The following is a 23,568-nucleotide window of genomic DNA, read 5'->3' as shown; positions in this document are numbered from 1 at the left end:
TCCACTGACTCAGTTGGTAGATCTCTGTATTGGGGATCCGCTAGGCCATACGGCAAAAGCATAACAGCATTACAGAGCGAGTCGGGATGCTCCGATAGTTATTCTCATTGAACCAATCACGGAAGACCATCTGTTCCTCTTTCAACCTTTTGAAGTCGCTTTCCGTGACAGAGAGGCCAAGATTCCTACATGGTAAAGTGAGCTGTGTTGTTACGCCGCTCAAAGAAAGGTTTATGAGCACTCATACTTACCATCGAAATTCAGTAGTCGGTCCAACAAAAGGACGTCTGCCAAACTTCTTTCTAACGGTCTCCCTAAACCTTTCAAAAGACGTCATAAAACTCACGATTAAGGCCAGAACCCTGCTTTTTCCATCTACTCCATTATCCCCTTTCCATTAGCTGCTTCGGACGGCGATCAGCCCCACATCTTAGAGATGCTGATAACTTCCCGCTTGGAGCCTAGGTAGCCCCCATCCCGGTGACATGAAATGCCCTACGTGATGAAACGCCCACCAGGTACCTGCAAACTCGAGCACCGTCACTCCCGATCTACATATTGACTAATTGTTAAGAGTAGCAGAAGCACTAGTCACTCAATTTCTTATTTGGTGCCTCTTTTTACACAAAATTACAAAGCTCTGGAGTGGTGGATTACAGGACGACACGGACGACTATAAAATGCGCTGTTTACTGCTATGACGCCAGGATCATCCATAAAATGTCTGGGAGGGATCAAAAAGACAAGGTTGCACAGTCTTACCTTCCTGACTATGAGAATTGATTTTTCAATCTTCATAATCATGTTACCTGAGAATGTAACAATTCTGGTGGAATTCTTGGCAGCGGAAGGTACTTGAAACAAGAAAACTGATGAGGCGAATACACGCGTACGGAATAGTCATGTAACTTGGTGTATAAAAAATACTAGAGCCGCTAAACGAAACAGGCGCCCCATAACTATATGGGAATAAATCTATGAGAAACAAATAAACCTCGGTTTATTCATAATTCCTCGTTCACATGAACATTGAATTTTGAATCAGAAGAAATATAGGATCTGGGATTTGGATAAACTCCTGATACTGTCTTACTATTGATTCAGGAGGTGGGGAAAGAATCTATTTCTGGACGGGAACTTGCGCGAGATTGAAGTCTTTCAAATCGTATTCCTTGATGATCAAATTCGCCAGTCAATTTCCGAGAGAGTTTTCAATGTTAGAATTCACTAGGCTAACTGATGGGGACGCACACTATGTATTTGTGTGGGCCACTGCCCAATGATCTGCTACACAACATGAAACCGCGTCCAGATTATTAGCTGGAATTCGGCCTATAGTCTCTGGAGGATTCTAAATGACCGCATGAGAATCAGTTTTATAGCAACTGGAGAACTAAGTTCAGTGCGGCGTACCAGGAACAAAAAAGAATCAAGGCCAAACGAAACTAATATACTGAACCGTAAGAACAAGAAAAGCTCTCAGTTGGTTTGGCATGAACCTGATACTAATGAAATTGTTATAAAACTACTGACTAGGAGGCTCGGGTAGCTAGTTCTCCTAAACAAGGTGCACAGCCTAACTATCCTCATCAATGACATCGACATCGACGTTGCCTTTGTCAAGGAGCATCTTAACAATGGTATCGTGGCCGTTCTCGGCAGCCCATAACAGCAGTGTCCAGCCAAATATATCTTTTTTATCGATATCGACCTTACCCGTGTCAATAAGTATCCTAATAATAGTATCCTGGCCGTTCTCAGTAGCCTATAACAACAGTGTCTAGCTAAATATATCTTTTTTATCAACATCGACCTTACCTGTATCAAGAAGCATCCTAACAGTAGTATCGTGGCCGTTTCTGGCAGCCCATGACAGCGATGTCCAGCCAGTTGTATCTTTTGCATCGACATCGACCTTGCCCGTGTCAAGGAGCATCCTGACAATGGTATCGTGGCCGTTCTCGGCAGCCCACGATAGCGCTGTCCGCCCATATTCTGTATCTATCGCATCGACATCGACATTCTTTATGTCAAGCAGAATGGAGGAGAGTAATTTTGTCAAGCCGTATCTGCACAAAATATGCACGACTTTACTTCCATAAGCAGGTCGTTTGGGAGAGTAGGGCTCCATTGCGCTATATATTTCTACCCAGACTTTGGTCAATAACTCTTTCGGCCATCCTAGACATCTGATGAGCTCATCCGGAGTTTTTTCTGCTGTCTCACCCCAGCTTCACGTGAGATACCCATGACGTTGTAGCATAGTGTAGAAACGGGAATTTAGACTCATTCCTCCAGTCAAGTGATCCAGACTGAGATTCTACAGCCATTCTGAGATAAAAGATGCACGAACGAGATAGTCGATAGTGAGCAGCAGAGTCTTTCAAGTCGATTCCTTTAGTCTCACTCAAAATCAGGAGTCCGCGCGGGTCGCGAAAGTTGCTGCGAACAGGCAAAATGAACTTGCAGGATACTTGCCTCGTCGCCATGAGGAGTAAAAATTCGGAAGACCTGCGGCTGAAGACCACATGATTTAAGGTCACATGGGGCGTAGCAGGAAGTGACGTGGCATAGCGTGACGTATCGCGCGCCTAGTCCACGTGTTGTAGAACAGTGAAGCTGTCGACATCCTCGCCGATTCACGGGAATAAGTCTGATATTTTGAATAGCTAGGCGTCCGTTTTCATATGATGCCGGCGACCTTGGTGACATCAGGTGTAACATGGCCCTACCCGTTGGCCTATCAATTAACACGGGGACTGGACGGGCCGTCCCGACATGTGCCTAGTCCCCCTGGCATTCCACTGGACTAAATAAGCAGTGTGTGATTTGCTTGCTAAAGATCCTGTTCTAATGACTTAGACTGCGTTCCTGACAGACTTTGGTGTATGTCGAAATAAGATTGTATGTAGTAATATATCCCTACTCACCAGTAGCTGGTGAACCGGCCTGCCATTGTTCTAACAGAAGACCCGAAACTCCACTGTTATGGGACACCGGATTTAGCTTCAACCAGTCTTTAATTTGTCTTCGCGGTAGCATATCCTGAAATCTACTTAAGTTCCCGGCTACACATAGCCTTTTGATCTTTGCTGTGGATTCTTTTCTCCATTGGAGCCGATGGGCTATCGCAAACCTCCACTCTTTGATCACTTTGAAAAGGAAAAGAAATACCAACAGCAGCATAAGGACGCCGGTCACAAATCCAATCAAAGTGCTGAGCCAGTAGCAACCCGCAAATAACAAAGTACTCGAATATCTCTCATCGGAATCGGAGGCTGCGAGGCTGACCTGCATACAGTTCAGGGCAATCGAGAAAAATGCAAATGCAGATATCACAGGGCCTTGAATTTGAGCAAAGTATGCTCGATACTGATAGTTCTCCCGTTGATAATGGCCCTTTCCCAGGAGAATGGGCGCATAATAGTTCAGTCGGGTCAACCGGATCTCTCCGTAATGATATCGGCCTTTCCTTCGTTTTCCGTGATGTTATTAAAACGGGCAGTGAACTGTCAGAATCGATGCCAGGTCACTTCCTTAGGAACCAGGTAAAGAGCCGGATCTTGTGCAATTCGTAGATCTGATTCATGCTGGATGAGTTAGAAATATGTTCGCAGATACCCGAGTGCGGCCTTTCTTAGCTCCACCCTTGCACCATATTTAGACGGATCACTCATGAACGGATCCCAGAATACGTAGGACGTTATGTACCGGGGGAGAGGTTTCAGGAAGGTTCGATTGTCGATCCAGATGAGATGTAGCCGGGGATCCTCGGTAACGATAATCTGTCGGCCCTTCACTCGCTGTCGATGTAACGGAGAGATATTGCTGCTATCCTGCTTCGACATCCACCAGAGTCTGCCCGACATCGACTCGAGATCCTCTGACCAGACTTCCTGGCGAATAAAATCAAACAACTCCTTTTCATTGCTCATCTTGATACGGGGATAACCTGGCAAATAATCAAGCGATGCATCGAGATCATTGTTGAGCTGATCACCTTCGTGGAAGGGACATGGCAATGAAGGGGTTTCTACGTGCGTTGACATTTTCCGAAAGCGCTAAGTCTGAAATATACTAAAGCTAAACTGGATGCTGAAGCCCGAGAAATAAATTAGAAAGATTGTTTCCTCGATAAAATCTGACGCTAAATAGTGGGGTTTACGTGCAGCGTTGTGATAGCCTTCGGGAGCTCAGCCTCACGAAAACGCAACACTGCCTAACCCCACCGTATAGGGCATATCCGCCCAATATAGAATAATATCTATATTTATATAGCCCGGTTCAGAGTAGACAAAACACCATCCGGGGGTGGGGTAAATAGTCCATTAACTACAATATATAGCCGCTAGCCAGATAATAAGAGGGTACAGGAACTGACTATCAGCGGAAATACATTCAATCGCCATAACTAGCGTCCGCTTTACGATGGTCCCTCGATGTTTTCTTATATCATTTTTATTAACAAGTACCTTAAGGGAGTTAAGAACGCTAAGCACAACTCCTGTTTCGTCCATATTATACACATTCTTAAGGATAATAGCTAGATTAGCCAGCTCTCAGCCAATTATAGCAAATCAGTACCGGACTTTATCTTCGATCTACCTAAAACCTCGCTTCTAATTAATCACTCGCAGCCGTCACGCTTTCAATTGCGGGTACATCGATAAAACCCCTAAAGCCAATTTTTTCCCGGAGGTCGGACGTCGAGGCCAGGTTCTAGGATCTGGAAAATTGAGACTCGTTGTTTGTCGGACAATCGTCAGGATAAGCGAGCGTAGGAACTTGACGGGAAGCGGATAGCCGTTGTCTGCCAACCGCAATATATATTCTACCAGTGATCATCACGTAACTACTCTGATCTGCTCCCTGAGCATTGCTTACCTGAGAGCCAGTGGTCCGACCCAAGCGACCCCAATAAAACGCAACACGCTATCTCTCACAAAAGTCTCCCCAATTTTAGAAGGCTCAGATGCTCCATCAAAAAATAGTACGCATCACAAACAGCTGCAGAATTACGTGGTAATACTATCCCCCAGGAGCAAACACATAGAGCAGCTCACCTTATTATCCTATGAAATTCTGGCTGAAGTATGCAAGCTCCTGGGAACAATTTATCTAGTTTGCCCTTGTATGCTTCCTCTCGCAGAGGTCAAAGGTCAGAGAGTATGGAGAGCTAATCTTCTACAGCTTCTAATCTCAGAGGTACCAGCGAAATCATTTTTATTAATTTCCTACAGCCAGTAAGCTAATAACAATTCATTAGCAACTGCTGACGAGGTTGTTTTGCCCACAAACACAGCTCCAAGCTGTATAAGGCGCTGGACATAGTCCGCTGCTGTCTCAGCTGGCCCGTACACTGACATCCAGTCCCGATTTGATAAAGTTGTTTGAGTGCCCTGTACGTCAAATATGTCTTTGATACTGACTCTCAGTCCGGCCAGTTGATGCTTTTCAGTAGGTTGGTGGTAATAGCGGCTTGATACTGCTACTTCTTTCCATCTTCCTCCGGAGCTTGTGGTGCCTAGTGGTTTAAATCTAGAAATACGATTAGGATCTTCTATATGTTTTTATATGGCGCGGCATTATTGATTACCTTTCCGGTGGGAGTGAAGAGGTTGGAATGATCGGGATCACGAACGCGTCTAGCGAATCTTCGTAAAGTCTCCAGGCTTGATGGATAGATTGGGCGCAAGGAAATTATGGACCGGATGGTAAATGTTTTGACGTTCCTTGACCTTGCTAGTAACGAGATCTATTTTCTGCTCTCTGTTTTCTGTCTCAACAATCACAGTAGTCACGAAAGCTTCCGTAAGAACGTCATCTCGGAATAAGGACTTTTGTATATAGGCTTCAATCTAGTTTTGAGTACATTTTGCATCATGCATGGAGATTAAGAAGATTGGTGTGACTTTTCCAATGTTGACTCTTTCCATATGTCCCTTGGGAGTTTAGTGACATATCTTCTTGGTGGCTTGCAATTAACTTACAATAACCTCTGGGTGAATATGATAGCGTTTTCCGTCTAGGGTATGTGTTGATCCGTCACTGAATGTTGTATCGGGAGAATCATGATGTGGGGCTTCAAGAGTCCTCACACTTGTTCCAGGATACAGAACATTCAAGGCTCCTCTTAGTGGGGTGAGAATAGACTTAAAAATGGCAATTATCTGGAATGAAATATCATGTGGCGAGCCAGAAGCACTCGTAAACGCTAAAGAGGTCTGAATGTCGGTTTATCCTCAAACCAACTTGAAGTTTTCGCTGTATGTTGGGACTCGGACCAGCAAGCAGCCCAACACCTGGGTAACATCCTTGTTACTGCCCAGTAGTGAGGGGCAAAGCGGCTTTGAGCTATATGTGTAGTTTTATAGTTTATAGTTTAAATTGACCTAAAAAATGCTTGCTGCCGGCTACGATGATGTTCAATTGTATTTTGTAGTTCAAACCTGGTTTCCAACTGGTCAACAACACTATAGATAGGCTAATTCAGAATAAAACTACTAATCAATTAACAGAAACCCGCGTGACTAGGTAGACTCCCCTATTGAAAATAAAATAACGAGGAGCACAGAACCACACTAGCCAGGATCTGGTACATCCACAGATCGCCGTGTTACGTTATGCAGGCCAGGTCAGGTGCAGAAAGTCATCTGACATGGATATGATTGATCTAGTGAGAAATCGGTTTAATTGATACGCCGGTGAACCCCTCTAGAATGTAGTAGACCGTTCCAGAGCAACAGAGCAAGTATTATTCGACCGATAGAAACGTGGGCGTGACATAGGCAAAATCGGGTAAAAGACCCCGCGGTTAAAGTCCCAATTGGATCCACACGGGGCAAGTCATCCGACTATCACTGGCACTTGCGGGGAGGTGGGAGCTTCGGTTCATTCTTCCTGCAATTTTACCGTGAAAAAGATTTTGATTTTGATTTTGATTTATTAGACTGTTCTTTAACACTTGTCTATTTCTTCTCTTTCTCTTCCTTCCTCTTCTCTCTTCTCTTCCAGAATACAATACATCCCACATTATGGCTTCCGCAACTGCTCAGGTAACTAACTCCCGCTCCACTCTTCCCAAAGGATACACCGCTCCTGTTTTCCCGGATGAGATGACATAGCTAACAACCCGCTGTTGTAGAATCTCTCGTTCGTCCTGGAGGGAATCCATCAGGTTAAATTCGAAGATCGTCCAGTTCCGGAATTGAAGAATCCCCATGATGTCTTGATTAATGTGAAATACACTGGTATTTGTGGAAGTGATGTAGGTTGTTTCATCCATGCCCAGCATGAGGTGTCAAGAGACTTGAGAGGCAAGAGACAATGGCTGACCGGGTGAAATGAATTAGGTACACTACTGGGAACACGGTGCGATCGGTCAATTCGTCGTTAAGGATCCTATGGTGCTAGGCCATGAATCCGCAGGTATCATCACCAAGGTCGGTTCCGCTGTGACCTCATTGAAGGTCGGCGATCGCGTCGCTATGGAACCTGGTATTGCCTGTCGTCGCTGCGAGCCCTGCAAGAGTGGAAAATACAACTTGTGCATCAATATGGCTTTCGCCGCTACCCCGCCGTACGATGGTACTCTTGCCAAGTACTATACCCTTCCCGAGGACTTCTGCTACAAGCTCCCTGAGAGTGTGTCTCTGCAAGAGGGTGCCCTGATGGAACCTCTGAGTGTTGCTGTTCACATTGTGCGCCAGGCTTCTGTGAGCCCCGGTCAATCGGTCGTGGTATTCGGTGCTGGCCCTGTGGGTCTACTGTGTTGTGCGGTGGCGACTGCTTTTGGAGCTTCGAAGGTTATCGCTGTGGATATTCAGCAGCCCCGTCTTGACTTCGCGAAGCAATATGCTACTACCTCCACTTTCATGCCGTCTAAGGTTTCTGCGCAGGAGAATGCGCAGCGCTTGATTGAGGAGAACGATCTCGGATTTGGTGCTGATGTTGCTATTGATGCTTCTGGTGCTGAGCCCTCGGTGCACACTGGTATTCATGTTCTGCGTAATGGTGGTACCTACGTGCAGGGTGGTATGGGCCGAAGCGAGATTCAGTTCCCCATTATGGCTGCTTGTTCCAAGGAGTTGACTCTCAAGGGTAGCTTCCGATACGGTAGCGGTGACTATAAGCTCGCTGTCGGCCTTGTTTCATCTGGCAGAGTGGATGTGAAGAAGTTGATCACGGGCACAGTCAAGTTTGAGGAGGCAGAGCAAGCTTTCAAGGAAGTCAAGGCTGGAAAGGGAATCAAGACCCTGATTGCGGGAATTGATGTTTGAATTCATGAGCCAAGGTCCCAGAAAATATGATGTAACGGCCGTGGTTTATGAGACGAAATGAGAGATGACGTTCAAGAAAGAGAAAAGTGTTGCGATTAGCTGCTATTTTTTAGTCCAGCAGTCAAGTGGGAAAAAATGTAATCAAATTGAATCGTATCGTATCGCAGAAAAGTAGAATATGTCGCCTCTTATCTTCAAAGGACGCCTGGGTGGTGTGAATAAGTAAAAACCGTATGTAGAACTATGTATAAACGAACGTGGAAAGATGGGGTATCGTGCAAGGATTCAACGAAAGGCAAGCCGAAGAAGAAAAGAAAAGGCGAAAAAAAAAAACCAATGCAGCTCAAGCTCGAGAAGATTAGGCGTAGAGGTGTTTTCGATCAACAACACCCTCGCTTTGTCCGTGACTGAGAACCACCCAGTCGAAACACATCTTCCCATTCTCTCATCCCACTCTTCCAGCCCACAGAGCTAGCCCCTCTAGTCCGGCGACGCGGCCGATGAAGATGTACACCATTCTCATCTAAAGTCGCTTTGCTTCGAATACTAGAGGCATCGCTAGTCCCGTGGCCGTACATTCCCCCATCCCCGTATTGAATCCCACTTTGTGGATCGTCGGGATCAATTTCCCCCAGTTCAATCTTAGTCAGAATAATCCGTGCAAGTCGATGGAAAACCTCTTCCACACCTTCACCCGTCAAAGCAGACACCTCAACCGCCACGGGAATATTCGATTGTGCTGCCCAACGAGACGTGTCCTCCCGATTCACCTCCCGACCCTCGCCAAACGTCGCTGTCAGACGAGTCCCTGTACCAAGATAATTTGTCGAGCGCATCGAGCTAGTCCCGTCCAATGGAAATGAGGATTGTTTACTCGAGGTGCTTGACGGGGTTGGTGGAGGTCGCGAGGCTTCGTCGGACGGCTCGGAGTTGCCATCGGCCAGATCGGCTTTGTTTCCAGCTAACAGCACAGTCAGGTTCGGAGAGGCTAAGGCTCGCGCATCCATTAGGAAGGTTGGGAGGGAGGCGAAGGAGGCGTCTGAGGCGACATCGTAAATTAGGATTGCGCCCGCTGCGCCGCGGTAGTAAGATCGTGATACCGATCGGAATCGCTCCGTGCCTGCTGTGTCCCAGAGTTGCAGCTTGATGCGTTTTCTGCTTGAGCCGGTGCCCAACTTAACTATTCGGGATGAAAATTCAACCCCGATAGTTTGTGAGGATAGGATGCGCCCTGTAAAATTCAAGTTTTAGATTAGCCATGTGTGTGGGAGGAGAGGAGGGAGGTGATCGGGGTCGGCGTCGTACATTCATTCTTGACGAATCGGTGTAGCACGCACGATCTGGAATTCGATACGGGAAGTCAGCCGTGTTCAGATCTCAGGTATTTTTAGTTTCTTCTTCTTGATGTACTTCTTTACATTCTTGGAAATCACTTACTTCCCCGCGCCACTAGGTCCTAGCAGAATGACTTTGGCTAGGTAATCATACATGCTCCCCAGTTCCTAGAGCATCATGGTAAGTAAAAGGGGCACTGGGAGTCGGGCGGAAACCGGGAATAGGTACCTGATCTTGGTCAGGAACCGAGGAGACCGAAGAGGCGCTCGATAAACCCCTAGGACGCACCATGGAGAAGTGCAGGGGAGTTGGAGGGAGAAGGGGACAAGCACGGGTAGATGTTAGATCGCAAGGTCCTTTGAATGAATGGGTACCTAATCAGGTTGATAAGGAGATCATGCAATACTGCTATTACTGCTACTAATATTACTACTACTTACTGTACATAAATGTAGCGACACTATTATTTCCCAAATTTGTTCTTCTTCTCGTTTTAATGTTCTACATGTTTTTATTCATTCAAATAGTGAACACCGGCGACCTATGCTTATCTGACCCCGGAGCGTATAAACTCTTGAGCCACACTACATTGATTATGACTAAGGTTATTCCCAAGGTTGAATTACTCATCTCTACATAAATATCATGTAGGAACAGCCATAATCCCTGCAGACGTCAATGTCATCAAGGTTAATCTTCTGCTGCGCCTTGCATGTGGGGGCGAATCCTGGGAGGATGATATAATGGTTGAATGTTTAAAACCACTAAATGAACCAAACAAACAAATAAACTACTGTGACCTCCGTACTCGTTTCTGACCTTCGAGGCTAATTGTGGCAGTGTTAGTTAGAGTGAGTCTTGGCTCCTTCCCGGATTCAACTCCGCTCCACAATGAGAGCCTCAGCCCGAGCGGACCCTGAATCTGCCCAGGGTTACTTTATCCTTGGCTAATGCTTTTTGCTCTTTTAACTTTCGGCTTGGGAACTTTTTCTTGCTTCGAATTCTTTCTTTCTTTTCTTTCTCTTGCATCTTTCCCCTACGTCCAAGAACTGTAGTCCTTCATCATCGATATCCACATCTCATCATGAAGCTGACTTGGGCTACGGCCGCGCTCCTCCTCTGTGCCTCTGGCGTTACTTCTCTACCAACCGACGCGCAAACGGATCTCGTTGAACGCTTCGGGATATCTGGTGACTATGAGCTTGAGGATGTTAGCGAGCTAGAAAAGCGTCGCGGTGGAGGCGGCAGCGGTCGCTCTGGAGGTAGTAGTAGCAGTGGAGGAAGCAGCGGGGGAAAGTCTGGGAGCAGCAGCAGCAGCAGTGGAAGCAGCAGTTCCGGCGGATCGTCGAGTGGCAAAACCAGTTCATCAAGTAACACCGGCGGTACAAGCAGCAAGGGTTCCGGCGTGACACCATCTTATGGCAACGGCAGGTATGATACAACAACTAATAACTACTATGGCGACTACTACGATGGATCCAACGGGTATAACGGATATAGGGGAAACGGATGGGGCTCTGGCTCCTCATCTGATTCTTACTATCCAGATTCTCGTCCAAAGAAGCACAAGCGCCCGGGAGATGACAGTAGAGCTTACGGCATGAATAGATATTACGCGGGTGGTGCAATTACACCCTATCGAGCTGGAAGAACTTCAGCGTTGGGAATTACGCCATTTTTGTTGCCGGTTGCGGCTTTTGCGTTCTTCCCTCTTCTTTGGTATCATCCTGTTTACGTTTATAATTATAACGACAACTACAACTATCACAATGATGAGACCAACAAGAACTCCTCGCTTCCGGTGGCTTGTCTGTGCGAACAGTATCAGGAATGTGGTTGCGATAATAACAGCAATGCTACTTACTATGAGTCGCTATTCAATGGTACTCAGCCTGGCAATTCGACAATGGTACAGGTTGCTAAGGTAAATGGTACGGAGAAGATCTGGATTAATGGCACCCTCGCGAACGGAACTACATCTGCTGATAGCTCTGCCGCTACTGGGTCGATATCAACTCTGCTCTATTCCAGTGGGTTCTGGGTGACCGGGGTTTTGGTGGCTGCAATGGTGTGGACAGTCTAATGGAATGGAGAGGAGCGGAGTAAGAGGAGATTTGAAGGGGATGGTGGACTGAGACTCGCTTAATGTTTGTTGAGGCTGAATATGTGGAAGAGTGCCCGATATGTCTGCTTTTGTTTGTCTTTTATTCACGACCATGACAAAAGGCTATTGCCATGTACATACACCACGATTGTTATATGGGCGGCTGAGATGTTTTTTTTTCACCATTGGCTTGGTTATTTATACCCCCGAGATGAAATGGATTTTGCTTTTGTATTCTTTAATGAGACGATTTTTGATGGTCTTGCCAAATTCACCGCATCAAAGTGACTTGATGATGCCATACAGTAAGAATTTGCTGTTGTTCTATAAGGAGAGATGGCGTTACCCATACTTATCTATCGAAAGCTCCCATAAGATCGATTCAGCTAGCTAACAAAGATATTAAAAAAAACAAAAGCAACAAAGAAAGCAAAACTAAAAGAAGCCAGCCAGTGTTGTTTACACCGTAAATGTAGCTCCTGGTAGCTTGACTATGTTGATGTTGATGTGCACATTCCACTGGCTGCTGGGCGATTACGTCTGCCGCTAAACCCAACCAAGACAAACGCGGGTCTACTAAGATTAAGGCTTCATTTCCCACTTTCCGCCCCTTCTCCTTCTCGTCTTTCCCTTCTTCTTCTTCACTGTTTCAGTGCCATTCGTTTTTGATCCCAGACACGGGCTGTCATTCTTTTCTCCAGCTCCATTCACTCTTTACAATCACTCTCTTTCGGATCAATCAAATTCACTCCACATACTTCATTTAAACAACAAACAAACAAGCACATCAACAATCCCACAACCTAAACTCAAGATGTACTTCTCCAAGACTCTCCTTCTTCTCCTGGCCCCTATCGCCATGGCCGCTGAAGCTGTTACCTCTTCATCCGCAGCAAGCGTAACCAGCACCATCACCCTGTATCCTGCCGGATACACCCCTACCAGCTCAACTCCTACCCCCAGCTCAACCCACACCCACACCCCGACTCCCTCGTCGACCAAGACTCCTCTGCGCAGCAGCACCCGTACCCCCAGCCCTAGCTCAAGCATTATTGTCAAGCACAGCACCTCTATTCCCCTGGTTAAGACTACCGCTACTGCTGCTGGTACTGAGCCTACTGGTTCTTCTCAGACAACTGGTGCTGCTCCCGCTGGGTCTTCCACCCCTGCTTCTGGCGCTTCTTCGCTCCAGATGCCTGGTGCTGTTGCCGCTGGTGCGCTGGCTGTTGCCGGTCTCTTGATGATTTAGATTTCCATCTAGACTGGGTGTTTAATTGCATCTACGTTGCGACGTGCGATGCGCTTGTTGAGCGCGGATCTTGAGGATCTTGAGTGAACTTTATCGGCTTCGGCTGGTACTGTTAGATGGATCGACCATCTAATATGGTCGCTATGTTCGATTTTTTTCTATTCTTTTTGGGCTTTTTCTTCTTTCTTTTCTTTCTTGGTTGCCCGCCTTGATTCATACATACTTTTTCGATATACTTTTCTTCTACGTGTGACCACGGCTGCTGTGATGTGTTCTCCGAATTCTTCATGTCTATTATACCCTTTCTCGATCTACATCTATTATATCCAAGCCTTTTTCTACTTCCTTGGTTTTGGTTGCATTTTTAGCTTTCAATATTAGAGTAGAGTCTATCTAATCCCTTCTCGATTTTAATAAGACATCATTGTTAAGCTTAGGTGTCATTTAATTAAGGTTGCTGTAGATACTATATAGAATTGAATATCAGCGCAAAACGCTGAAATCATCTGTTATTGTTGTATAAGCTTGTGGGTCTGTTGTTGATCATTCTGTTCTCGGTATAGAATTCGAGATACGAGGTGAGGATGTGCATGATCGTCTATGCATGACGTTCCATGACAGCAAATGTGGAATACTTGATAGTGAACTAACTGGCAGGGTAAATAATACAGATTTCAGGAGAGGACTCAAAATGGTGTCTATCTACTACATAGGACCTCCGCTGGAGACCCCAGAAAAGGAAATTGATATCATACAGAAAGCGCGCGCACCGCTTTATTCGCTCTTGAAAGTGGCTTCGTATCTATATCGCATGTTAGCATGACTGTAAAAATATAAAGCGGATAGGATAAAATTGGAACATACCTCTTGCCTCGGAATGCCCAAACACCCCAGTTACCACATGATACATCATGCGGGTCAAGATCATTCAAATCCCAACGCAAACTGCGGAAAATATTCTCACCAGGCTCGAGCAGCATATCAAATTCACCAGCACACTTCTCCTTCACCCAGTTGATATCGCGGTCCATATCCCACTGTGTGTAACCGGTGCAGATAATGGGGACCTTGGTCTCAAGCAATTGAGGAAGGGTTTCCTGCCACTCGTGTGAGCTGGCGGGGTGTCCTAGACCAGGGTGGAAGAGCATAAAGCAGTCCAGGTAGGGATCAAAAGGCTGGAAGTAGTTTGCCTTGTACATGGTGTGGAAGTAGTCGACGTAGGTGGTAATCTTCATTTGGCCACCGAGGCGATCTTCGACAATGCCTCCGAATGGATTACCAGGTGTGCGTTCTGGGAGCGGATACTCTGCATCACGGTTTGTCATGCTCTCTGGTCCGATGAAGACGAGATGGATCAAGGAGCGGGGGAACATGTATTGGAGCTGGAGCCACACGTCACGGGGGAGAGAGGATTCAGCACGGGCACCGAGAATGAAGATTCGGACTGGGGGCGCCTTGACGCGGAGACCTTTGATGTCAACGTCTTCACCTGTTCGAGGGGGGTGCAATGAGTATCGCAGAGCTAGATTAGAAAATAAGAAGTTAGTAAGAATACAAGTGAAAAGAAACAGGCACCATTGTATGGACATACCGCTAACGCTCTTCAACCCCTCGGCCGTTAACCGGTTATTTCCTCGCACGCTGTATGGACTGAGTTCATGCAGAACACTAGCAATTGTCTGCGGGAAGGTGAGCATGCGGGTAACCTGACGCATGGAACGGTCGGAGTTGATCGCCTCAAACTCGCGAGTGTAAAGGTATGTATCCCAATTTGTCATGTTGATAACGAAGTTATCATCCTGGACACCAGGGTAGTTGAATTCGGGGAAGTAACGGCCGGAGTGCAGGTCGTGGTCATCCTCGTTGATTTGTTGAATTGTCTCGCAAACCTCAAGATGGGACTCAAAGTCATCCATCCAGTGGCCTTCGGAGCAGTAAATTGGGACACCGCAGTCGGGGCATTCGAAATGGGAGTGTGCCGGAGGTAGGTTGCTTTCTTCGGTCTTTCGCGCTTCGGAGTCATGCGGCGAGTCAGGGAGACGGGTCTGCTGGTGGCTTGGATGAGGACAGAAGGCATTCTGCTTGATAGAGTCTGCGCGTTGTCGAATAGCGGGGGAGGGAGAGTTGGAAAAAGAGTGGAAGAGGTTATCCTGGTTCAACACCAGCTGACGCGGGTCAACGGTGGCTCCGGATGAAGAGGAAGCAGCTCGGTTCGCAAGTGATGGTTTTGTAGGTGACGATTTTGTGCTCTGTGTCAATTTAGTAGCAGCTTGAATGCCTTCGGGGGCTTTGCCAGGTGGGCCGTTGTTACGCCCGGAGCCAAAGCTGCGAGTCCATGCCGGGGAAACGGCCCATCTTTGACGAGAGTGAACTAGGCTTTGGAGACGAGCTGGCGCATTGGGTACTCGAACTCCCTGGCGAAGCCCGTGGAGGCATTTAGCACATGTGTAGCCACCAGCCATTATGAATTGACAGGAGGGGGAATTTGGTGACCGGGACGTGGGTGGACTGATGATGGATCTCGTCGTTTTTCTCAAAGCGCTCCCGGTGCACGTGATAAGTGGGTCCTTTGAAGTATACACACAACAACAGAACCTTGGAAGCATACCACGAAATGCCTTCGCAATATTTGCCTAGCTACTTGGGATTTCGAAACTCACTGCTCAGTTGATATGTGACATTGCCCAGGTAAGATAGGTATTATTGTGATGAAGCCGAATTGAGAGGTTGAAAGGAGGGGCAATCTGATCCCTGTCCTCAAAAACCCAATCATAAATGTCGGCCAGCAAGACAAAAGCGAGGAGGTTTCTTTGTTCCTTCTTCGCTTATAGCTGAAAGACGGCTGGTCTAAAGCTGTGGATTTCACGAGTGTATCAAACTCTATTATCGCGTTTATCGTTAGTCTGAATGTTTTGTCATAAAAGCTCTGACGAAACAATCTTAACAGACCTCAGAATGACTACGCAAGGAGTCACTGTCCAATTAGGACGGAGTGAATACTTTCTGAAAGACAAGCCTGGAGTACATTTACTCCCTATCTATGAGCAGGAAGAGGCCAGCGACAAAAATCTCATCAACATCCTCTACCTCCAGAGCTAGCGATGGGAGCTTTCGGAAACGGACAAAACCATGCCAGTGGTTGTTCTGAACACAGAAAGATATATGACACATTCGGGCTACATCCTCGCAGCTCCGATTTCATTCGGTAAACGCATGTTTGAGTTGGGAGGTAAACCTTGCCATTCTAGCAGGGTGTCTTCACCTCCAGAGCTGGGGTAGGTACTAGGACTCTCAACACATTCAAGTCAAATTACTGTAAAGAGTTTTTACCAGGAACATGTGAACTTGGAAATATACAATGAGATAATGCACAATTGACATTGAATGGAGTCCGTTTAATCGTGTTTTCATGGACAATGCACGGAAGGGCATACACACGAAAGTTACAATTCGGAAATAAAACAAGAACAGAAATACAAGACAAGACAAGACAAAGCCCCCTCCACCTATGTAACATGCATCAATTGATGGTATCTAAAGCCGAATTCCAAGTCTCTTTTCCACTTAGAAAATATCTTCAGAGAGGCTCCAGTCTTGTGCATCTCGGCTAGCCCAGTATTTACCATTATGCTCCCAGTACTCTTCCCCAGTAATGGGGCATTTAGCTCGACCAAACCATTGGGGAGAGTAAACGTCACCGTTAGTTTCTCTTTCGCGGCGCTTAGCACGCTGCTTCTCTTCCACGCGGTGCTTCTCGTCTGCGGCGAAGTCATATTCGCCGTCTTCCATGGCACGTTGGTCGGGACGGAGTCGGGTATCGGTTGGAGGAAGCCAAGCGCGCAGGTTATCTGGGATAGCGTTGAGAGTGATGACGAATGGAGTGAGGTTGAATGGGAGGCCCTTTGGACGCTCGTGAGCTTGCCAGACCAGTAGTGTCTTAGCTGATTCGGGGTCTTGGCCGGAGACAGGGGCTTCGAAGCCTGGTGTGTGTCGAGCGTAGATCTTATCGTTCCATCGTCCGCCGATGCTCCATTTCGGGGATCCTTCGCTGTCAACCACTTTACCGGTGACTTGGTAGGCGGAGGATGCTTTCCATCCGCGAGGCTTGAAGTCTAGATAGCAGACTTCGCCGGTTGTGTGGTTCTTGATCTCCATTAAACCGTAGTTGTCTACTGTTGGGTTACCTGTGATGATGCCAATCACTGATGATGTAACCTTCTTCCAGGTATACAGCTCTTCGCCACCTGTGCACGGGCGTAGCTTGAGGAACCAAGTACCCAGAAGGTTGATATCGAACGACTTTCCGTAGAATTTAGACTTGAGTGAGGACTCGCCCTATTGAAAATATTTGGTTAGTTCGGACCGCAATTTGATTCGAAGTATTTAAATGGCCTCGAAAACATACCCAGTAGTCCCACTTGGGAGATTCGGCCCACGCCGCACCAATTGGAGGGTGGTGGCTGACTTGCTCGACAAAGAACCGATAACCCTTGTCGGGTCGAACATACTCAAAGGTTTCACCCAGAAGAGGGTTGAATGGCTTGGCCACACGTCCAATGGTGGAGGCATATTCACTGGCAGCATAGGATGCGACATACAACAAACGTTCCATTGAGTCAGAGCGATCCGCAGCGACATCAAGAAGGTCAGTGTACTCCAGATCCTCTGCAACTCGTTGAAGTAATGAAGTGGGCTCGTTGAAAGACACAGGTAAAGTCATCTTCGTCATGTCCTTGCCAATCATAGATTTCAAAATACCCCAAAGACCAATTTTTGGCCTGTTATCATTATCCATCTTGAGTCTCTGCCTCACGGGATCTTCGTAGCCCTTGAAAGAGGGCTTGATCACGACAGATTTCTCATTTCTAGCTTTAGCTTGAGCACTTTCATCCTCAGGTTCCTCGGGCTCCTTATTCTCATTGGCTTGACTGAATTCCTCTACTTCGATCTCGCCAGCATCAATGGCATCGAAGAATTCATCACCGTCCGATTCAGAGTCGTACAAACTGCTAATACGAGAAAGTGCAGAGGGTCGGCGGGTAACGGCATCTTCTCCTGTAAGCTGAGTCGGTTGGCTCTCCTCGGATACCGGTTCAGCTTCGCGGATGTCTGACTGGCTTTTTTCCACATCACTAGTATTTTCGGTGGGAATCCTTGAGGACGGGCCGCTGGTAGATCGGCTGGCGGCTGTTGCAGTCTCCAACGCCTCCTTCAGGGCCTTCTTAGTTCGCTTGCGCTTCTCCTCGGATTCGCCCATCTTAGATTGAAGTTCTTCATGCTCTTGGGCGACGCGAGCCATACTTTCCTCCCACATATGGCGGAGGTATTCCTCGCGATTTAGACGATATTGCCAATAAGAGTCCCGGTCCCGTGAAATCTTGAGAAGATTCTGGATGAGCCCCTTGAGACTGCTAACAGCCCCTTCATAGGCGGAGAGAGCCTTGTCAACAGTAGGGTCGGCAATAGACATTTCTGGGTTCTTGGATCGTTCCGCTTGAAGCGAAGCGGCGACATGAGAAAGGAGATCTAACTGCAATTTCGCAGACTGTGCAGTAATGTTAAGTGCATCTTTATCATTAGAGGGCATCTCGTGGCTTGAATCATAGTCATTGTAGTCTTCGTCATAACCCTCTCCATCAGGGACAGTGGACATGTGACTGATCACGCGATTCACTTCGTTAGGCGCGTTATCTTGGTCAACTGAGCCATAGACCGAGCCCTCTTCCTCGGCGAGGGAGGTTTCAAGGGTTGTTCGCGATGTGGCTGTGCTCATTCTGTTGAGGCCACTGTTGGGCACTCCGAGAGACGACGCTGGAGGTCCCCTGCCACTCGTTCTTCGGCTTAGACCAGACTCGGAGGGTGTTTCTCCGGTGTTCTGATCTATCTTAGCCTGACGGAGGGCTTCCGCGTCCTTGGATCGCTGTCGTTCTTCTTCCTTGGCTTCGTCCTTGGCCCATTGGATGGCGTTGTTCAGAGACCAGAACCAGCGCTTCGCCTCCACAACATGGTTTGCCTTCAAATGATACTTGACAGACGATTTGCCGTGAATTTCGAACCGAGTTTTATCCTGCGCATCCATGTTGAGTCTAGCAATTCTCATGTTTATGGCACCACGGCAAGCGGCACCGGCATCGTCTGCGATAAATTGTTAAAAATGAATCAAGGCGATGAGACGAGAACCTCAAATTCAACATAGAGTATGTAACCTACCTTGATGCTTGTAGTAGCTCAAGACACCATCTTCAAGTACGAACCACCGCAGCTTGTAGCCACTCGTGTAGTTAGTCCACTTCTTAAGATAACCCCTCATTTCACGCGCATCTTTACCGGCCAAAGGTGCTTCCCCGATAGAGGCGCGACCAGACAAGCCTTGGGCACTATTGTTTCCAAGAATAGCTTTCTCTTGGATACCACGCTGCGCAATAACAGCAGCGGGCGACTTCTTCAGAAGTGCCCGCGTCTTGTCGTCCTTGGTGACATCCTGAGGAAGCTTTCCCTTCTTATCGCGACGGAACGGATCAGCTCCATGAGTTAGAAGGATCTGAATGAGCTGTGCGTCCTTATTCCGAGCCCCCTCGTGTAACAAAGTACCGCCCGATTGAACGGTAGCTCTCTCAGTGACCAACTCCAAGCTGTTGACATCTAAAATGCCCTCCGCGCGGGGCTCTTCTAGCAATTTCTCTAAATCCTCATAGTCCTTGTTGCTGATCATGCTCTGGATTTCCTGGGTCTTGGTATCGATGAACAGGGAACGAGCCAGTTGCAGTTGCTGGAAGATCTCCGGGCTGCGCGCAACGTCAAGGGGTGTCTGGCCTCGGTAGTTGAAAATCGCATCATTGATCTCGGGTTTATTCAAGAGGTCGCGCACAAGTGAGACACGACCCAGTTGAGCCGCCAAGTGCAGCGGAGTATTTCCTTCACGATCGCGAGCGTTGATATCCAACCCATTACCCTCGGATAAAACATACTCCACGATCTGGGGTTCAGCGCACTGCAGAGCCAGATGCAATATGGTCGTTCCGTACAAGTTGTTTGCCACTTGGGGATCCTTGGATTCCTGAATCACCTTGCCGATGGCAGTGGTGTCTCCGCTGCGCAGGATCTCAAACAGTCGGAATGTTCGCACCGACTGGTCCAGGGACATGCTGCCTGTTTCTACCACCTGCGGCGCGGAATCCATATCGTCCACGATCGGTGTGTTTGGGTCTGGGTCCACGGGGCCTATCTCGGGGATTGAGGGGTTCGCGGGGGATGGACTCGTGTCGTTGGGCGGTTTGCGGGAATTGTGACGACTTAGACTGCGGGCATGCGTCAATCGAGAGGAGCCATTCGTCGAGGCTGATGCGACCGAGTTGGTGTCGGTGTTGTCGTCTCCGCTCTTCTCTTCGCCGCGGGATTTGTCGCGATGCAGAAGAGAGAGTGCTAAGGAGCTACGCGAGCGCTTGTGTCTGTGAGACAAGGGCATGGCGAGTCAGTCACATGAAAGTCAGGTGGTGTGCATATAGATCGCTCTTTCCCCGAATGTTTGTGATCGCAGTTGCCTGTTTTACACTCTCTGTGTTTATTGCTTCTTCACTTTTTCTCTTCCTCTTTCTTTACCTTAAGAACGATGAACGTCATGGAAGACTCGCGAACTTGGTCGTGGGTAAACCGCCGTGACAACCTTGGAACCATGGGTCCAAGCGGTGTTTGGGGGGGCAATTTGGGGGGACTAGATAGGACTTGGGGGGGGACCTAATGAGCACTTACCCTGCAGGGTTCTCGGACATGGTTGGCGAAACTCCAACACTCGGTTATCTGTGTTCCCTTGATCGTTTGGAGCAAAGACTCCAAGACTCGGGAAACTTGGGAGAGGAGAGGGAGGTTATTGGAAAGAGGCGAATTTGCTTTGGGGGAAAGGGGACGATCCCTGAGTCTTGGCGCCCCCGTAGATATCACCCGGGAACAAAGCATGGAAAGGACAGTATCGCGACTAATTGGATGATCAATTGGGGCTGGATTTTAAATGCTGTTTCTATTTTCACTTATTCAATCTGTTCGAAATTTAAGTTCTATTCAAATAGATTGACATATAATGGAACATAGAGCATATATAAACACATATTGTACAAAACTGTCTCCACACCGACGTATGTAGCTCGATCGCGATCCTGATCTATCGAGTCTCGCCGCTAACAAGAATAACAACACTACCAAGTTGTCGCTTCAAATCCTCAATCTGAACATCATGGGTATCCTCAACCTCACCCCACATATCTGTCTGCCACTTAACCTCCAAATTAGCAGCCTCGGCCGCCTCATCCAATCCCCACTTCTGTCCTTCAGATCGTTGAAGATGACGGAAGTTCTCACTCCACTCAACCAGCAGTCGTGTAGCAACCAGTAAACTCTTAGAGGCCAAAATACCTCTCTCCAACCCAGTTAGATCATAAGCCGAGAGCTCCGACACCCAAGTTTGAATACTATCCTTGGTAGCGGGTGGCTGTGACACGGGGAGAATGCTATCGGAGTCAAGGATGGGCTTAATCTCCAATCCAGGCCAGACCTTAGTAGACAAGAACCCCATGATACCTTGCGCAACACGAATCTGAATCTCACGCAGACTCTCGACGTTCTCCTCCGCCTCTACTGGTGTCCGGTCTAGAATCGAAGTGGTTCTCCGCTCTGGTTCCCAGCATAACAATGTATCGGTATCGAGGTATCGCATTGCGGTCTTGATGATTGCCTCTCGGGTTGTCTTGTCGCCTGCTTCATCTTCACGGGCGATATCTGCGGCGCGCGCAGAAAGCGATGTAAGGGGGATAAGATGACTTTTCAGAGCTTGTTGGGCGGATGTCATCACGTCCCATTCTAGCGCAACGGCATGTGCAAGGTGAGGCTTTGTAGCGGGGATTGTGAGGATATCTTTATTGGGTGTTCTGACGGGACGCTTGTCGAGTAGAACTTGATATTCTCCTGTGACAATTAGTATTCGTATTAGCTCATTATTCTCGTAAACAGTGACAATCCCAACCTCACATACCTGATTTCCCGTGTACATGGACATCATTCCAGAACCGCGATTTCAACTCAATCGTTTTATACTTTGTTGAAGCATTTGTTGCCGATGCCTCTGATTTCTGTTCGCTTTTTGAACCGGCTGCTGGCTCTGGAGCTTTGGGTGGGGGACCATGGGCGGTAATGGGGTGTGCGACTGCGGCGTTCAAAGGGGAGGAGTGGAATCGGCGAGCGGCATTGTGTCGTACGAGAGATGAGAGCTGCGGGAATGCAGCACGAGTGAAACTTGCCATTGTCTCTTCTCTTGTGATATGTGAAGAGATGGTTATGGTTGAGCTCAAGTTCGGAGAAGTTGAGATCTGGAACTTTTTCGAATCTCGGCCCGAATGTAATCTCCCGTGTTCCTTGCTTACACATATCTATCTCCTGTCTACGTCAACTGGTCAACCCAAATTTGAACTCTATATAATGTAGTTCCGGTATATATATTCACTATAGTGCTTGTCCACGTACACTTCCAAAAGTACTTGTCAGGTGTCTTACAGAAAAATAAATTATTGATTAATAAACTTTCAATCTTTAACGTTCGATTCGGCCCCATCATATGTCTTACGATCATCTTTCGATATTCGGATTCCGCGGCTTTCTAGCCCCGACGACAAGCGGGGCAAACCTACTGCAATATTGCATCAGAGTGGACGCTATGATGAATGTACATGTACGATGACACCAGTGTTAAGAGGCACATGCGGCCACATGGTACTATGGAAGTAGGAAGTAATATTGCGCGTAATTCAGTTGATTAGGATTATCAACAGCATGAGCAGTTGGACTAAAAAAAGACCAAACGAACAAGAAAATGAAGACGATAAACAGATATCCGCCCGTGAATCTAGATCCCAGAGAGAAAGCAATGGATGAAAGAAAAGAAAAGAAAAAAAGAAAACGAGATGTTGAAACTATCACCAAAAAAGGAATCCAGAAGAATCAGAAACCAGCTGAACAGCACATCGAGATGCAAAGCGCAAAGGAACAAGTGCAAAACGACAAGATCCGCCCATGCTTTTGTAATTTACAAGAAGAAAATTAAATATCAAAGACTTCAAAGCTCGACGTGAACCGCCCTTTTTGCTTTTGAAAAGAAAAACCAATCATGTGCAGAGAAGAATGAGATGGGCGGAAAGAGAAAAGCCGAAAAAGAAGAGATGTTTGCTGTGATGGCATCGCATATCAGGTTCTGTCGAGTCGCACGAATTTCAAGAAAGGGATCCTAGGATGGGGGTTCCTGGATTTTCCCTCTCTTTCGAGCATGAATGCATGGTGGTAGAAAAACTTGAATGGAATATCAAGTCATAGAAATCATCGGTCAAAAATAAAAGGGCAACCAAAGCGCTGGAAAGTTGAAAGCATCTAAAATCGGTACTGAAAATGAACTCGAGCCCAGAGTAAATAATCATCAAAAAGGAAACGAAAATTCCAGCAGATAAACGAAAAAATGGCTTCGAACATGGTCGAAAATAGACGTCACGGCATTTCATCATAAAGGGTGAGCTATGATCACACATCACGCATTCTAATATCTCGTAGACATTGAAATTTGGACC

General features: G+C 47.2%; 9 protein-coding genes across 9 annotated transcripts; 3 read left to right on the top strand and 6 right to left on the bottom strand.

Annotated features, from left to right (window-relative positions):
* Positions 1 to 1,576: 1,576 nt before the first annotated feature.
* On the bottom strand, positions 1,577 to 2,131 carry N7478_009057 (ankyrin repeat domain-containing protein; the record flags this gene model as incomplete). Its single annotated transcript, XM_056925271.1, has 2 exons — positions 1,577 to 1,765; positions 1,814 to 2,131. The coding sequence occupies 2 exons, from the start codon at positions 2,129 to 2,131 to the stop codon at positions 1,577 to 1,579; spliced, it is 507 nt and encodes a 168-aa protein (XP_056777997.1).
* A 1,468-nt stretch (positions 2,132 to 3,599) lies between these two features.
* Positions 3,600 to 4,049, bottom strand: N7478_009056 (uncharacterized protein; the record flags this gene model as incomplete). Its single annotated transcript, XM_056925270.1, has 1 exon — positions 3,600 to 4,049. One exon carries the CDS (start codon positions 4,047 to 4,049, stop codon positions 3,600 to 3,602), a length of 450 nt encoding a protein of 149 aa, XP_056777996.1.
* Positions 4,050 to 7,034: 2,985 nt separating this feature from the next.
* Positions 7,035 to 8,279, top strand: N7478_009055 (NAD(P)-dependent alcohol dehydrogenase; the record flags this gene model as incomplete). Its single annotated transcript, XM_056925269.1, has 3 exons — positions 7,035 to 7,055; positions 7,145 to 7,267; positions 7,353 to 8,279. The coding sequence occupies 3 exons, from the start codon at positions 7,035 to 7,037 to the stop codon at positions 8,277 to 8,279; spliced, it is 1,071 nt and encodes a 356-aa protein (XP_056777995.1).
* A 380-nt stretch (positions 8,280 to 8,659) lies between these two features.
* On the bottom strand, positions 8,660 to 9,905 carry N7478_009054 (putative Ras family GTPase (Rab4b); the record flags this gene model as incomplete). The annotated part of the gene is made up of 4 exons (XM_056925268.1): positions 8,660 to 9,510; positions 9,585 to 9,619; positions 9,717 to 9,781; positions 9,843 to 9,905. 4 exons carry the CDS (start codon positions 9,903 to 9,905, stop codon positions 8,660 to 8,662), a joined length of 1,014 nt encoding a protein of 337 aa, XP_056777994.1.
* A 793-nt stretch (positions 9,906 to 10,698) lies between these two features.
* On the top strand, positions 10,699 to 11,697 carry N7478_009053 (uncharacterized protein; the record flags this gene model as incomplete). The annotated part of the gene is made up of 1 exon (XM_056925267.1): positions 10,699 to 11,697. One exon carries the CDS (start codon positions 10,699 to 10,701, stop codon positions 11,695 to 11,697), a length of 999 nt encoding a protein of 332 aa, XP_056777993.1.
* Positions 11,698 to 12,532: 835 nt separating this feature from the next.
* Positions 12,533 to 12,967, top strand: N7478_009052 (putative extracellular serine-rich protein; the record flags this gene model as incomplete). The annotated part of the gene is made up of 1 exon (XM_056925266.1): positions 12,533 to 12,967. The coding sequence occupies one exon, from the start codon at positions 12,533 to 12,535 to the stop codon at positions 12,965 to 12,967; it is 435 nt and encodes a 144-aa protein (XP_056777992.1).
* Positions 12,968 to 13,741: 774 nt separating this feature from the next.
* N7478_009051 (putative mRNA processing protein (Mss51)) lies at positions 13,742 to 15,429 on the bottom strand (the record flags this gene model as incomplete). The annotated part of the gene is made up of 3 exons (XM_056925265.1): positions 13,742 to 13,769; positions 13,832 to 14,489; positions 14,559 to 15,429. 3 exons carry the CDS (start codon positions 15,427 to 15,429, stop codon positions 13,742 to 13,744), a joined length of 1,557 nt encoding a protein of 518 aa, XP_056777991.1.
* Positions 15,430 to 16,531: 1,102 nt separating this feature from the next.
* On the bottom strand, positions 16,532 to 20,432 carry N7478_009050 (OSBP family protein; the record flags this gene model as incomplete). Its single annotated transcript, XM_056925264.1, has 3 exons — positions 16,532 to 17,302; positions 17,373 to 19,102; positions 19,178 to 20,432. 3 exons carry the CDS (start codon positions 20,430 to 20,432, stop codon positions 16,532 to 16,534), a joined length of 3,756 nt encoding a protein of 1,251 aa, XP_056777990.1.
* A 690-nt stretch (positions 20,433 to 21,122) lies between these two features.
* On the bottom strand, positions 21,123 to 22,257 carry N7478_009049 (ATP synthase complex assembly protein ATP12; the record flags this gene model as incomplete). The annotated part of the gene is made up of 2 exons (XM_056925263.1): positions 21,123 to 21,922; positions 21,990 to 22,257. The coding sequence occupies 2 exons, from the start codon at positions 22,255 to 22,257 to the stop codon at positions 21,123 to 21,125; spliced, it is 1,068 nt and encodes a 355-aa protein (XP_056777989.1).
* Positions 22,258 to 23,568: the final 1,311 nt, after the last annotated feature.

Source organism: Penicillium angulare, assembly GCF_028827245.1.
Source record: "Penicillium angulare strain IBT 27051 chromosome Unknown utg000005l_segment0_segment0, whole genome shotgun sequence".
Lineage (NCBI taxonomy): Eukaryota > Fungi > Ascomycota > Eurotiomycetes > Eurotiales > Aspergillaceae > Penicillium > Penicillium angulare.
Note: the sequence above shows the minus strand (reverse complement) of the source record. Positions and strands in the feature narration are given on the sequence as shown.